Genomic DNA, 16,558 nt, shown 5'->3' on the forward strand with positions numbered 1-16,558 from the left:
TTCTAAGAGACCTTATCTGTGATACAAAGTAAGCAAAATCTTGGGTGCTATTCTTATGGAAACATTACTGAGAATACTTTCAATAACATTAAAATAATTTATACACTTGTTTTATACTCTGTAGTAAATACTTGTATGTGGCTTTGATGGGTCCCATTCTCAGAGAAAAACAATCCTATGACCCTCACCTTTTCCTTACCTTAGGATATTTTGCCGAACTAATTCAAATTTTGGAATATTTTCATAATGTATGATGTCAGTATGAAGTGGGGGCTCTGACAATAAATATGGCCTGGTAAGAGATGGATGCATAAGTGTATATCCTGCAATTAAGAAAACAAAATGCATGTTAATAAGAAACATGTTGTAGGAAGTACTGAATCACTGTTTTGAAATATGGGGTACTCTGGGCTGGCTGCCCAATACTCAACTTCTCATTGTGCAACTCACCAGTCCAATAAAAACTGAACCTGTTTTATATGTGCTTACATAAAACTCTTGAAGCGTGGAAAGATGTCTTAAATTATCGAACATCTGTCTAATCAAGAGTATTTTGGAGGTATTGGTTGTTTTGTTGTTTTATAAAACATTCTAATCTACCACATATATCTAAGATAACAATTTAATAAAAAAAAGATCCAAAGGATGACATTCTTCTTTTTTTTTTTTTAACTTCTTTTAACTTCAGGGGTACATGTGTAGGTTTATTATATAGGTAAGCTTGTGTCACGGGGGTTTGTTGTACAGATTATGTTGTGACCCAGGTACTAAGCATAGTACCCAATAGTTATTTTTTCTGCTCCTCTCCCTCATCCCACTTTCCACCCTTAGGTAGCCTCAGTGTCTGTTGTCCTCCTCTTTGTGTCCATGTGTTCTCATCATTTAGCTCCCACTTATAAGTGAGAACATGCAGTATTTGGCTTTCTGTTCCTGAGTTAGTTTGCTAAGGATAATGGCCTCTAGTTCCATCTGTGTTTCTGCAAAGGACATGATCTCATTCTTTTTTTTATGGCTGCATAGCATTCCATATGTACCACATTTTCTTTATCCAGTCTATCACTGAGGGGCATTTAGGGTGACTCCATGTCTTGGCTATTGTGAATAGCACTGCAATGAACATACAGGTGTCTTTATGATAGAAAGACTGACATTTCTTTGGGTACGTATATATACCCAGTAATGGGATTGCTGGGTCAAATGGTAGTTCTGTTTTCATCTCTTTGAGGAATCATCACACTGCTTTCCACAATGACTGACCTAATTTACATTCCCACTAAGAGTGTTCAAGTGTCCCTTTTCTCTGCAACCTCACTAGCATCTGCTATTTTTTGACTTTTTAATAATAGGCATTCTGAGAGGTGTAGGATGGCATCTCATTGTGGTTTGGATTTGCATTTCCCTAATGATCAGGGATACTGCGGTTGTTTTCATAGGCTTGTTGGCTGCATTATTTCTTCTTTAGAAAAGTATCTGTTCATGTCAAAGGATGACATTCTATGTGTCATTCAATCTTCCAGTCTAATTTCCTGATGTTACAAATAACCGTTCCCTACCCCTCAAAGAACATAGAAACACATGTGTAATTTGGAGATCCACTCTGCCATCTTTAAGGTGTTCTACTACAAATGAGCAATCTTAGTCACAATGCTCTTCTTTACACTATCATTTTCCTATTTTGTTTGTAGAATATCTATATCTTATTTTCTTTAGGGTTCTAAAACAGTATTCTTAGGATGAACATTTAGCAGATTACCTTTGTCATCTATGAGAAAAGTATAGGAAGCCAAAGAGTCTTGGTAATACGTCACGTCTTCAAGAATGTAAGCCAGATTCACGTCCACACCTACAATTCCCAGAAGTAGGTTTCCAAAATAACAGGGTTTACTCACAGTCATTATCAAACCTATGGGTTAAAAACAAAATAAATCTAAAGACTAGCAGAGAAGGAATTGGACAAAGACTGGAACTGTGCTCCGGTGAATCATGAAGGCTTCTATCAGCTGTCTCAATTTTGTTTGGAAGAAAAGTTTCCCATGTGGTCCAGTAATCAAGCATTGCCTTTGCAGACAGCGAAATAAATGAGTTAGAGTGGGAGGGAAAGAGCATCCTTTGGCAGCTCAGATAGCGCAGTTAATTTAAATGGAGGCAATTTCTATGTTTTCCACTACTTTTTCACCTAAAAAGATAAGACCTTCCAGATCAGTGCAAAACGTCAGCAACACTAAATACATTTTTCTATTTTGTGAAGTAGGTAGATTCAGCTGAACTTGAAAGATCAATGGACAATGAATCTAAAAACTGTACTTAATAGTCGACCTGTACCCCTTTTGTATTGTACAGGTGACATTGGATATAACTTCTCTGAGCCTTGGTTCACACATCTGTTTATTTTTTAAATTTTAATATTTCGAGATGAGGTCTCACTCTGTCACCCAGGTTGGAATGCAGTGGTGCGATCATAGCTCATGGTGGCCTCAACTGCCTGGGCTCAAGTGATCCTCCCTCCTCAGTCTCTCAAGCAGCTGGGACTATGGGGATGAGCCACTGTGCCTGGCTCACACACCTGTTTAAAAGACACAGCATTAGCTGCTTTACCCATTTCTAGGAAATGTTAGATCAAAAGAGACTATGGATAAAGGAATGTTAAATGGTATTATTACTATACCCCATTAATGCATCCTTTAAAAAAAGGTGAAAACAAGGGGAAAAAATTTAGAAAGGTACAGCATCTGAACATACAGAACTTCAAGTAGCTGAAGGAGAAATTAAGTTTCCAAAGGAATGTATTTCCAGTCATTTGGGCCAGGAGTTCCTAAATTTTTATGTAAGGGGTCAGACAGGAAATATTTCAGGCTTTGTGGGCTACACAGTCTCTAGTGCATAATTTTTGTTGTTTGTTTTTTTTTAAATAACGTTTTCAAAATATAAAGACTGTATTTAGGTAACAGGCCATTAACCACAACAACAACAATAGGATAATTAGGGAAAGGGCAAAGCACACAGGAGGAAAATGTAGAAAGAGAGGTGGGTTAATGCATGGCCCCGAGATCGAGACACCTGGTTTCTCTTCCTGGCTTCCCTGCTGGGTATGGTAAGTTGTGCCACGTCTTGGAATGAGACTCTCCATGCCTCAGATGGGGGGGAGGGGTGAGATAAAATGATCTTTACGATCCCCAACAATTTCACAATCCTATGGCTCTAAAGAAAACTCTAAACAAAAAGATGGATTGTTTATTTTTATCTTGATTTTGTTTTTTTCTGCGCTTGATGTCTATCAGCCTATCAGAAAGCCATTCTTCTAGAAACACCCAGGAAAGGGATTTAAAACTCCTGAAGGCTTCTACAGAGAATGAGCTTCTACACAGAGAATTGCATATGATGTCCACTTGAGGTATTATCGAGTTGCTATGGTTGCATAGGCCAACTAAATGCATCACTTGATAGGAAGAAGTGGACACATCACTGAAAAAGCTTCTGAAAAGTCATGCAACGGGTCTCTATTTTGGTTTCAAAAGCATTTTTTAAGCAGTTCACATTTAGAATGCTATCTGTTTTAAAATGTTTAAAAATAACAGGTATTTAAGAAGGTTTTAGAAATGCATTTTGGAGAAGGTTTTTCCCAGGTCTCCCAGGATAAATAGGTTGTAAGCGGCAGGAGCAGACTGTGAGGACCAGCATGGAGACAGAGGTCACAACCTGCCCACCACAGTCCCCTGAGCTTTAGTCTAGGATTAAAGCCATTTCCATAGATCAGGAAAGTACAACAGAAATACTCTGTGACTGAGATGCCTGCTCGCTTCAAATTTCTATTCTCCTCTGGACAGGTTGAGAACAAAGTCTTAAAAAAGAAACACAATCTTACTTTTCAATTATCAACTGGGACAGAAGACTCTTGATCCCATTATGGCAAATAAAGTATGCTAAGCTCCTGTTATACTGACAAAATCCTCAATCACTCTCTGGACTTTAACCTAAAGCACATAGATTTACTTTTTAAAAAGAAATATGTTCAGTAACTGATATTTTAATCTGTGTAGGTTTTGAATTAGAGCCACATAAACATGGGTTTCCCTAGAATCAAGCCTCATGTCATGGAGTCAGAGGATGTGCCACTCAATAATTCTAGGAACTGAAAACACAAAGATGAAAAGACAGACACACTCTAGCAGAGGAATTCAATAGATCTGCAAACCAATCACTGAAATCCACTGCACAGGATTCATAATACAGGCCCCAAGGAGCAAAATTTGGATGGTATCAGGCAACAGGTGGGCAAAGTTCTACATGTGATTTGGTTTAAAGCATTCAGGGTAGCTCTCTGGACTTACGAGGGAGTTCCACTCTACCTGATACCACTATCAGTAATAGAATTTGGCTATATAATCTGAGTTTGTGAAAAACTGGATCTCTACATCATCCTTTGTCCCTTTCACACAGTATTAACAGGAATTACTGATTTGTCTTTCTCTTATCAGACTTACAAGCTTACTGAGGGTAGGAGGTGAACCTCACTCATCACTGCCTGGCACAATGCTTGGCTGGCACTCAGTAATGTAAGCTACATGCATAAAAGGTAACTTGCATTCAGGACTTCATATTTTCACTAAAAAGGGAAATAACCTTATCTAAAAGTGGGAGTTTCTATTCTATATACATCTGCAGTCCCTGACAGTAACAGGAGTGATTAAAAAAAGCAAGGCTGGGCATGGCGGCCCACACCTGCACTTTAGGAAGTTGCAGGTGGGAGGACTGCTTGAGGCCAGGAGGTCGAGGCTGCAGTGAACTATGATCACACCACTGCACTCCGGCCTGGGTGAGACACGCCCTGTCTCTTTAAAAATAAAAATTGAGATAGAATGGCAGTTGGCTTATTTCTTTCTTATAGAAAGAGAATGTCTACCTAGTTTCTAGAAAACACCTTCTTTATAGGCTTGTTACTTTTTACACGTGAGTTTTAAAAAAAATCCATATTTATAAGAGTTCCTAGCTAATAAAACATAAATATAATATCTCAAATGGCAATGGTGTCTGTCTGGCTAATAATTAGCTACTTCTTCAATTCTCTTCTCTGTCAAGGAAGGAGAAAGGGGAGGATATAGAGAAAAGGATAAGTAAGAAGATGGAGGAGGAAAAGAAAAAGATGGTGCTTTTACTGAAAATACACTGTTAGGCATTGTTCTAGATGTTTTATTATTATTGCATTTAATCTTCACAACTGCCTTGAGGGAAATGTTGCATTTTCTGTTATATTTTCCAGATTCTATTTTATAGGTCAGGAAATTGAACCCTGTGAAGGTTCAGTACTTTATTCAACATCCTGTTATGGGTAACTTAGGCATCAGGATGACGGTGATGCTGATGTTAGTAATAATAACAATGATAACAACAAAGGCAAAATACATTTAATAAGTGAAATAAAAACAGTAATTATAACTGAATGGTATGCCGGTCATGTGTTATCATATATTTTATAATATCTAGGGAATCCTAGATTAACTAGATAATGACAGGTCATATATGTTATCCAGTTAATCCTAATAATCTGAAAGATTTACTATCCCATTTTACAGGTGACCAAATGGAGAATTAATACCATTAAATAACTTACCAAGGACAACACCTCAAGTGGAAGAGTGGAATCTGAAAACCCATCTGAGGCCAGGCCCATGTTTGTGCGACGATGCCGCGTTGCCTTGTCTCTGAGGCTGAATCCTCAGCACTTCTGAGCTTCATTTCCCATGTGCCATGATACAAAGCTACACTTTAGTTCTAATTCACAAACTTTTGGATATTCGAGAATCCTCACAAAGCCTCCCCAGAGAATACATCCATTATGTGTACTGTGGCCAGGGTAATAAGGAAGAACCTGGGCTGGGGATTTCTGCTGTACAATACAGAGATATAGGACAGGTGGCAGGGGTGCTAAGAAACTCTATGATCCTGAGAAAGAGGTGCCCATTTCTATCCGCCCAATTCTTTTCTCTTTCCTTTAACACGACATTTATCCAAACTCACCATCTCCCATCTCATCAGAGAAGGGGAGGCTGAAGACGGCTTCGTCAATCATCCTGTTGGGAAGATTTGTGTAGAACCTGCCCACTGTGGTCTCCAGGTTGCTCAACTGGTTCAGCACCATCATGCTGCCCTTAATCACAGGCAATGCCGTCCGGTCTGGCACACCGTACTTCCCTGAATTCTGCTCAGCTAGATCCCTCAGAAAAGCCAGCTCTTTCAAACCAGTCACCCCATCTAAAACGGAAAGCCGAGAGAAGACCACAGAAAGCAAAATGGTTTATATCCATTCAACCTCTTGCTATTTAGATCAAATACGGGCATGGATGAGGTCTTGTAATACCAAAGGGGTTTTTGCAGAGACCGCATGGACCCTGGACACAAATACCAGTTCCCGCTGAGGAAACAAAGCCTGAGGCATGGTCTTTCTTGAAATAGTCAAGAGGGGAAACGGCCTCTTCACAGGGCAATAATGAAAAACAAATGCACAAATAAAGGAGTCCCATTCAGTAAGAATGTGTTCTCCCCAAAAGTTAATTATATAATGAAAATTCATTTTCTGCATTTAATATTTAAAAGCAAAAGTAATAATTAACACGTCTGCATTTAATTTAATGTAGTAGATGACACTGCAAGAATTTTAAAGAATAGAAGTTGATCCTTTCATTCGTTACTTCTTCACCTATAAAACCACTTGCCAAAGTCTAGCTGTCATGCAACTAAATGAAAGAATTATGGATTGCATTTACTGATGCCTCCAAACCCTGCTTCTTTAAGCTCATTTTAATTATAAACATATTCATGCTTGATATTGTTAGGATAATACTGAATTTGATTTACTTAATACAAATTTTTTACATTTAGAGGGTTTTGAAAACTTTGTACAAAATTTAGGCATACTGGGATGTATTATTCTACAACATCTGTAATTTATAGCATAAAAATAAATTTAATACACTTTTTTTTTTTTTAGTTTGCTATTGTTGGAACATAGTCAAAAGGATTAGAAACTGATTGCATATGGGCAGTGTTGTAAACGAATTCAAAATCATTTCAGTCACTACTGAGATTCTACCACTGCCTTTTTAAAAGGTTTTGTCTCATGTTCTTGCAGATTTCAATACCAAACCATGAACTATTCAGTCATTAAAAAGAATCTGAAGCTTTCATGGTTCATCTACCACATATGTCTTTAGCATTTCTACATAGAGAGTGTACATACTTCTAGCACTGGAAGTCCACTTCTAAAATCATGGCAGAATAAAATAAATATTAATTTCTTTCCCCCACCCCCCACCTTTTTTTTTTTTTTTTTGAGATAGAGTCTCGCTCTGTTGCCCAGGCTGGAGTGCAGTGGCGCGATCTCGGCTCACTGCAGGCTCCGCCCCCCGGGGTTCACGCCATTCTCCTGCCTCAGCCTCCCGAGTAGCTGGGACTACAGGCGCCTGCCACCATGCCCAGCTAATTTTCTATATTTTTAGTAGAGACGGGGTTTCACCGTGTTAGCCAGGATGGTCTTGATCTCCTGACCTCACGATCTGCCCGCCTCGGCCTCCCAAAGTGCTGGGATTACAGGCGTGAGCCACCGTGCCCGCCCCCCCACCCCCGACCTTTTTTTTTGAGACAGTTTCCCTCTGTCACCCAGGCTGGAATACAGTGGCGCAATCTTGGCTCACTGCAACCTCCGCCTCCTGGGTTCAAACGATTCTCATGCCTCAGCCTCCCGGGTAGCTGGGATTACAGGCATACACCACCATGCCTGGCTGTTTTTTTTTGTATTTTTGGTAAAGACGGGGTTTCACCATGTTGGCCAGGCTGGCCTCGAACTCCTGGCCTCAAGTGATCTGCCCACCTTGTCTCCCAAACCGCTGGGATTCCAGGCATCAGCCACCATGCCTGGCGAATCATTTCTTTCTTAAAACACGTTATATTTAAATAAACTTGACTTTTGCTCCACTCATGCAATGCTAAAGGAAAGGAAAAAATACCTGGGCCAAATTAAGTCAGAATCAGATTACTGTTCCCTTTGCACGGGACAGAGCTGAGATAGGGGGTGAGGGATACACTCCAGAGTAAAAGTTAACACCAAAGACACGATTGGTACCTGACCTTATATCCTTGAGAAGCTCACAGAAGTAAAACAATAAAAGAAGAAAACTCGAGCAATAACTAAATTTCCCTTCTTTGTCATGTATTGCTTGAGTCTCTCAACATGTAAAAGAAAAGTGACAAACAACAATATCTACTAGGCAAAGAAGAGTAGCGTGTCATGGAAGCTTATGGAGGATTGAGTATGAGGTACTACTCTATCATGAGATGTTATGCAGGGATGGTAGGAAGGTCAGTAGGGTGGCTGATTGGTAAGTACGCTGGGTTGCCTATTATCAACATGGTCATGCTAGAAACTACATTTCCCAGGATCCTCTTCTCTTGTATGCTACCAGGTTAAAGGTGCAAAAAGTGAGGGCTGTATTGCGAGATTTGGGGGACAAAGTAAGAAGTGGTGAGAGACAGACACTGAGGGGCCAGAATGCTCCAGTTTGTCCTACTCTTCTCTGTGTTCAGCTCCCTTCCCTGGCTGTTGACCTGCTCACTGATAGCAACCCCAGGCATGTTCCAGATGCTTCACTGAGCATACACAGGGGCCAGCAGCCACAAAAAGCCAACAACCTTCCATGGACTTCTACACCAGGTCTCCTAAGTGATCTTCCATGTTCCTAGCTTCCAGACTTCCCAGACTTCCCAGCAGGCCCCAACCTGGTTACTAAACTTTCTGAGATGTCAACTCCCCATTTTGGGTCTTTCATTTTTTTCTCCCACAATTTCTCCCAGTTTCTCCCACAATTGTGTGCATTCTAATTCTGACAATAAACTCTTTTTAAATTTAATTTTTATGGGTACATAGCAGGTGTATATATTTATGGTGTACATGTGATGTTTTGATACAGTTGTGCAATGTGTAATAATCACAGCAGAGTAATCGAGGTATGAATCACCCCAATCATTTATCATTTCTTTGTACTATTAGGAACATCAAATTTCCACTGTATTAGTTATTTTAAAATATATAATAAATTACTATTGACTATAGTCACCCTGTTATATTATCAAATACTAGATCTTATTCCTTCTAACTATATTTTTGTTAGATAGAACGTAACCATTACCAATGATTACCCATTAACCATTCCCAATCCCCCCAACTTCTCTGGTACCCCTCCCAGTCTCTTATCTCCCGTAGTTCAAGTGTTTTATTTATTTTATTTTTTGAGACAGTATAACTCTATTGCCCAGGCTGGAGTGCAGTGGTGCCATCTTGGCTCACTGCAACCTCTGTCTCCCAGGTTCAAGTGATTCAAGTGATTCTTGTGCCTCAGCCTCCTGAGTAGCTAGGAATACAGGCATGGGTCACCACACTTGGCTAATTTCTGTATTTTAGTAGAGATGGGGTTTCACCACGTTGATCAGGCTGGTCTCGAACTCCTGACCTCAGGTGATCCGCCTGCCTCGGCATCCCAAAGTGCTGGGATTACAGGCGTGAGCCTCTGAGCCTGGTCCAAGTGTTTTAATTTTTAGCCGACAACAAATTCTTTATTCCAGTTCTCTTGGTCAATCTGTTTCCCTATTTGTAAGTAAGGTTAATTGTGTCTACTCTAGTGAATCACACTTAGAAATAGCATTCTGAGAAAGAGAGAGAAAACTGGCAGTGAGGATGTGTGCCTGGCTAGATTAAAGGATGAAAGAGAAGAGAAACGGATGCTGAGATGGAAGTAACTAGAGATTCTAAAGTATGGAATTACTGTAACAGAAAGTGTGTAAGAGACTCTGGTTGAAGAATTTAGGACCAGTGAAGGAATGGGTGACAGCAAGAAAGTAAGGAAGTATCTGCCCAGGCAGACTTTCAAATCTAATGGAAGAGAAGTGATCCCTTCCTTTTGGGCCTCCTTACTCTTCTACTATTGAATTTCATTCGTCTTCCATGTCTACCTATCTTCCTCACTGGGTCACAAGCATCTTGCAGACAGGAACTTTGTATAATACAGCTCTGAAACCTTAGTACCCTGTGTTGTACATGGTAGGTGGTCAGTAAATTTTATTTTCCTCCCTTCCTCCTTTTCTCTCACCCTTCCTACCTCTCATGAATGAAAGAATCCAACACAAAGGAGAAAAGAGCAACAGGTGGTCAGAGATGACACTGATGGGCACATGCCCAGGCATCCTCACCCACCTCAGCTGCTTTCAGTCCTGTGCTAAGCACTCAGAATGCAAAGAAAACTAAGACATAGTTCATGCCTGAGAAGTTCACATTCTTGTGGAAAGTGGAGGGAGAAGAGAGAGAGGACAGTATGTGAGCATCTTACTATAGTATAATGGGAGACATGCTTATCAGAATTAGGCACAAAGTGCCAGGGGACAAAGAGGACCTGGCCCTGGATGGCAGAGCTCCACCTCTGAGCTATGCTATCTGAGACAGGAAACCATATAAGCTTTCATAAATTCCTTACGCTGGCTTTGAGGACCTGTTCGTTTGGAGTCTTGCTCTGTCGTCCAGGCTGGAGTGCAGTGGCCCAATCTCGGCTCACTGCAAGCTCCGCCTCCCGGGTTCACGCCATTCTCCTGCCTCAGCTTCCTGAGTAGCTGGGACTATAGGCACCTGCCACCATGCCTGGCTAATTTTTTTATATTTTTAGCAGAGATGGGGTTTCACCGTGTTAGCCAGGATGGTCTTGATCTCCTGACCTCGTGATCCGCCCGCCTCGGCCTCCCAAAGTTCTGGGATTACAGGCATGAGCCACTGAGCTCGGCCTTTGAGGACCCTTTCTTTACCAGGTACTACGTTAAGAACTTTAAACACAATCATATATTGCTTATTTATTATTACAACAACCCTATGCAGTAGATTTTACTATTTTCATTTCACAGCTAAAACTGCAGTCTAAAGAGATTAAGTAACTTGCCATAAGCCAAAGGACTAGCAAATGTGGACAGCAGCTAAGGACCACTAGACATCAGAGCCTGTGTTCTCTCAAGTGTGGTCTAGAAAACATTTGGAAGAGAATCACCCTGGCCAAAACATAGATTCCTGAACCCCTCCTAAGAGGATCTGAATAAGAATCTGAGAGCAATGCCTGGAAATCTGCATTTTAAAGCCATTCCCCAAGGAATCCTTAGCACATCAGAATATGAAGCCCACTGTCCCTAAACCACATGGTTCTGCATGGAAATTTCACAGCTGACAAGAGAAACAAAAGATAGTAGGTGGGAAAGACTGCTTGATCAAGACATCGCCTTTTTTTTTTTTTTTTTTTTTTTTTTAAGACAGAGTCTTGCTCTGTCACCAGGCTGGAGTGCAGTGGTGCAATCTCAGCTCACTGCAACCTCTGCCTCCTGGGTTCAATTGATTCTCCTGCCTCAACCTCCTGAGTAGCTGGGACTACAGGTGCACACCACCACGCCCAGCTAATTTTTGTATTTTTAGTAGAGACGGGGTTTCACCATGTTGGCCAGGTCTTGATCTCTTGACCTCGTGATCAGCCCACCTCGACCTCACAAAATGTTGGGATTACAGGCGTGAACCACCGTGTCCAGCCAAGACATGGCCTCTTAAACACAAGAGAAGATGGCCACTTTGAATACTGAGGGCGATGGGCCTGAAGATGTCATGGGAGAAAAGCAATGTATTAACAGGCGGAGAGATAGAATACGGCTAGAAAATTGTGTTACACTCAGACTAGCGGACAGGTTGAATAGCAGAAGGGAAAAAATGGAGTAGTAGCTTGAATTTACCAATTTACTAAACCCTTTTACATTCTGTCGTTCAACAGCAGCACAATCCATTTTAATAAGTGTTTACTGTACATTAAGGCTAATCCTCACAAGAACACTGCAAGGTAGATAATGCTTATCTCCATTTTACAGCTAAGGAAGCTGAGGTGGAGAAAGTGGCAGAAGAGGCTTCAGGTGGTGATTCTGCAGGAAAATGTATATTCACAGATTGGGTTGTGCAGAAGAATCTAGGTCAGTGCTTTGGCTTCCTGCAGCTTAAACCAATGAGATAAGTTAAAACCTTAGATAATCCTAGAATATGAAGGAGAACTGAAAAAAAAGGTGGGGCAGGGGGACACTGTATAAAATCCTCTGCAAGACCACATAAGTGGAGAAGAGGTTTAGAAACAAGCAGTTCGCTGGAGAGACAGATGAAGAGAAAGGAACCTCCTTACACGCCCTAAATACCAACATCGGGTAGAGAAAGAGCTGCCTGGTTGCCTTTTCCCGTAGCCTTCATCCAAGCACACTGTTATGATTCTTCTTCTTTTTAAAGCAGCATACACTTAGAGGGATCTTTGATCTGAAAGGAAAATCTTGAAACTCTACCTACCGTTCATGAGGGCATAGGTGAGAATCATTACGGAGTTGTTTAGAAAGCTATTTTCTTCATTGATGACTCGGAGAGTTGCTTTTTTATCTTCTTCTGAAGAGTCCTTTGATGTAATGCCAGCTGACAGGTAAATGATGACCATGTCTGTATCTAAACAAAAACACATCAATTGAATGCTCTCTTTGGATTCTGGCTAAAGGCAGCAGTTCAGTTTCCTGTTCATGTCCTTGGACGTCCCCACCTCGAGGACCTGCCTAGCCCACGGTTCCTAGTCCCTCCCATTTGATGCTGTGGCTTTCATCCCCCTGCTTCTGCCTTTCTTCCATCCCAACCTTTCTGGACAATGAGGCCACATTTATGCAGCATCAGGTAAGGAGATGTTCCTAATATATTTACCAGATAAAAGGAGGCGATTTCCTTTAGGCACCCATGGTTATAGTAATTTAAGCCAATACAAATGGAAATCTCTCCTGCCTTCTGAGACAGATGACACAGAACGCGACTTATCCTTTCCTCCGTGATGCAGGAACATCACCACGAATGCTCGTTTCTTGAGGACCAGGCTTTAAAATGATGACTCTTTCAGGGCTCTTCAGGCACATAATGTTATTTGCTCCTAGACTAAATATCTCTAGGTAATTTTCATTTAAAAATCTCATCAGTAGAGCAGTGAAACATGGACTTAGAAGCCAGATGCCTGTGTTCAAAGCCCAGCTCTGCTACGTACAAGCTGCGTCTGGGTAATTGAGGCAAATTTCTCAACCTCTCTACACCTAATTTTCTTTGTCTATAAAATGGGAGTAATGACAGGACTGACTTATAGTGTTGCTGTGAAGAATAATTGGTTATTTTACATAAAGACTATCAGCAAAAAGGTGATGAAAAAAAGAAGGTAAAAGAGAAAAAAAAGAAACTACAACACACACACAAAACGAAAACAAAAGCCATGCCATTGGATTGAAGGAGCACCCCTGAGTTAGAAGTGAAATTATTTTCCAAATAGGGCTGCGAGGTAGATTAACTGAGAGTTAATTTTGGTCCAGTAGAGCTTCTGTCAAGTGGGTTGACTAAAAAAAAGCAAAGGTGATGAATTTCCTACAATTAGAGATAAATAAGCAGAGGCTAAATGACCACAATAAAAAGAGGGAAGTCAGAAAGCTAGACTTTTACATCCTCTTTCTAATCTGTAATTCTTTGATTTAACATATATATATGTTGAGTGTGTGTGTGTGTGTGTGTGTGTGTATATATATATTTTCAGACCGAGTCTTGCTCTGTCACCCAGGCTGGAGTGCAGTAGTGTGATTTCAGCTTACTGCAACCTCCTCCTCCAGGGTTCAAGTGATTCTCACGCCTGAGATTACTGTAGTGGGACTACAGGCACGTGCCACTATGCCTGGCTAATTTTTTGTATTTTTAGTAGAGATGGGGTTTCACCATGTTGGCCAGGCTGGTCTTGAACTCCTGACCTCAAATGATCTGCCCACTTTGGCCTCCCAAAGTATTGGGATTACAGGCGTGAGCCACCACACCTGGCCTCAATATATATTTTTAGGACATCCTACATATTTATCTTTTTACTGAGAAATATTTATGTAATATGTTACACCCATATTTCTTCAGGTTTCTGTTACTGTGTTTTAGTTGAGGTTGCTCTAAAGTGACTGTGGCAGGCAACCTCAAACTTGGTCCCTTAGTGATTCCATGTCTTGACATTCATTCACCTCCTGGGGTAGTTGCTTCCCTTGAGTGTGGCTGGATTTAGTGAGTCACTTCTAATGACTAGAATGCAGCAGAGGTGATGGGATATCAAGACCAAGACTAGTTTACAAAAAGACTGTGGCTTCTGCAAGGGGGGCTTTCTCACTCTGAAGAAAGCCAGCTGGCAGGCTGTAAGCAGTCCTATGGAGAGGCAAGGAACAGAGGCCCTTGGAACTGAAGATCCTGCCAGCACAAGTGTGAGTGAGCTTGGAAGCAGCTATTTCTCCAGCAGAACTTTGAGATGACAGCAGCTCTGGGCAATAGGCTGACTGCCATCTCAAGAAACTCGTTGGGCCAGAGGAACCCAGCTATGCTGTGTCCAGATTCCTGAAGTACAGAAACTGTGAGACAATGAAGATGTATTAAGCCACAGAGTGTTGGAATAATTTGTTACACAGCAATAATTAATGAATATAGCTACCCTTTAAAAAATTATCCTAGTGGTGAAGACACAAAGCTTGAATTTCCTTCAAATTATACATTTCCATTTTAGATTTAAGTATTCTTTATTATGGAGAATTTAACAGTTATAATATATGAATGTCAGATAACTGAACTGAGTTTAACAAAATTTGACTCTAAGAAATAAATACATTCAAAGTTCCTCTTATTTATTCCTAATACTTAATACCAATTTTGATACCTGAACATTCTCTAGTGAACATTAACTGCACATTTAAATTTCACTATTTAGTTATCAGAGATTAGGAAGTGAATGCTGATGCAAAAAGAAAATCACACTTTAGGAATATTCTTGTCTTAAATTAGATGTCAACCAACCAGATGTCAATATTTTTTCAGTTGTATATACAGTTCGGTAAATTATTTTATAAGGACCCTAAACAGTTCATTTAAACTTCATACTGAAAAACACAAAAACAAAAATTGCTTGAGTCCCTAGTTGGAGGGAACATATATACATATAGATACAGCATGAGGAAGATCTACGGTATGGCACAAACCATCTCCTCATGGCGAAAGTACATGTGTGATAAATTCCTGAACACATCTAGGGTGACCTAAAAGAGAACCCTAGTCTCTAAGTTTTCTCACTTAGCCTTATGATTCTGCATAAAATACACTGTCATTTAGAGCTGTTTCTAGGGCAAAGGTCCATGTCTGGAAGGCCAGAAGGCTTGCAGCCCTTGAGCTGCTTTGGTAGCCAAGCACATTTTCTTTCCATTCCAACAATAAGACATAAACTCTGTAAGTATCCTTGCTGGCTCTGCCCAACCCCTGGCTCCATTCCCACCTTATCCTCAAGAAAAATTGAGTTATTTTTCCATTCTTATCAGATCTGTCAAATTTGGTTTGATTTGTTTTTTTTTAATGCATTGGGATATTCCCTTTTTAGTCACCCACTTAGAGCAATTTTAGGGGCGAGTAATTACAGGGACTTGGGGTAGAGCAGATATGCAGCACGTAACTGGAAGAAAATGTAATAGCTCTCCATTTGGTGAGTCTCTCTATAAGCCACCAGGCATGTCTTGGGGTCAACATCAAAAGGGGAAGAACAACTCAAATTTGGGCTTTGCCCATACCATTAGATCTCCACTCTTAGCCATCTTTAATTGAAGTTCATTATGATCCTCAACTAATCAGCTCCAAAACAAATTCAGAACAAACAACTCCAAGATGTTAATGCTGTCAGTTAAAGATCTACCATAAGACTGAAAAAAGGGTCAGAATTGGACAAAAGTTTTAGACCTTCTGGTTGATATAAGGCAAATTAGTGTCAACCAACAATGATTTATGACATGTAGCTTATTTTTATATGGCTACCAATGTGGGCATACACTTTACTTTCATGTACAGACTAACCCTTACAACAATCGTCAAGAGTAGGTCTTATTATTTGAATAACTTCGCATGTGGCACCTAAAACAGCACCAGATATACAGTAGACATTAAATAATTGTCTGTAGAGTGAAGAGAAATAGTGATGTATAGAGTTAACAGTAGAATAAACTTCTAGGAAGTGTATACAGAGCCCTTGCTACACTGTTGCCTAGGCCTTGGCCATCTTTGGGCCTGAGGTCAACTTAGGACATCTAGGGCATCTGATCTAGTTTAGCTGGACCTAGAAGTCTTATAGGAAACTGAATATCATAATAATCACAGGAAGTACGCATTGGATATTTATGATGGAATCCTGGATGTTATCACCCCTCCATTTACAGATGAGGAATCCAGGTCTGGAGAAAATAAAACAATATAGACAAATCCACAAGGTTAGAAAAATTTCAGAGTAGATCACCGGTTGAAATTCATAACCTGCATAACTCCTGGGCTATATTGCCTGACAGTACCCTGGGACCACTCCTTAACAAACTGGATAACGCTCATTCCTGAAGTCTTTTCTTTATACAAACTAATCTAGGTTATTTTTTCTCTAAACTGTCAGTA

The 16,558-nt window shown here is 40.4% G+C and overlaps 1 protein-coding gene across 1 annotated transcript in view; it reads right to left on the reverse strand.

Annotated features, from left to right (window-relative positions):
• The window catches only part of CACHD1 (cache domain containing 1), a 228,517-nt gene that overhangs the window by 44,057 nt on the left and 167,902 nt on the right, over positions 1-16,558 (reverse strand). Inside the window, exons 8-11 of the mRNA XM_055234364.2 lie at positions 12,392-12,541; positions 6,016-6,249; positions 1,754-1,903; positions 200-323 (exon numbers count right to left, since the gene is read on the reverse strand). Of these exons, the coding sequence (XP_055090339.1) occupies positions 200-323; positions 1,754-1,903; positions 6,016-6,249; positions 12,392-12,541 (658 nt within the window). The remainder of the gene's footprint in view (positions 1-199; positions 324-1,753; positions 1,904-6,015; positions 6,250-12,391; positions 12,542-16,558) is intronic.

This window comes from Symphalangus syndactylus, chromosome 19 (assembly GCF_028878055.3).
Source record: "Symphalangus syndactylus isolate Jambi chromosome 19, NHGRI_mSymSyn1-v2.1_pri, whole genome shotgun sequence".
NCBI lineage: Eukaryota > Metazoa > Chordata > Mammalia > Primates > Hylobatidae > Symphalangus > Symphalangus syndactylus.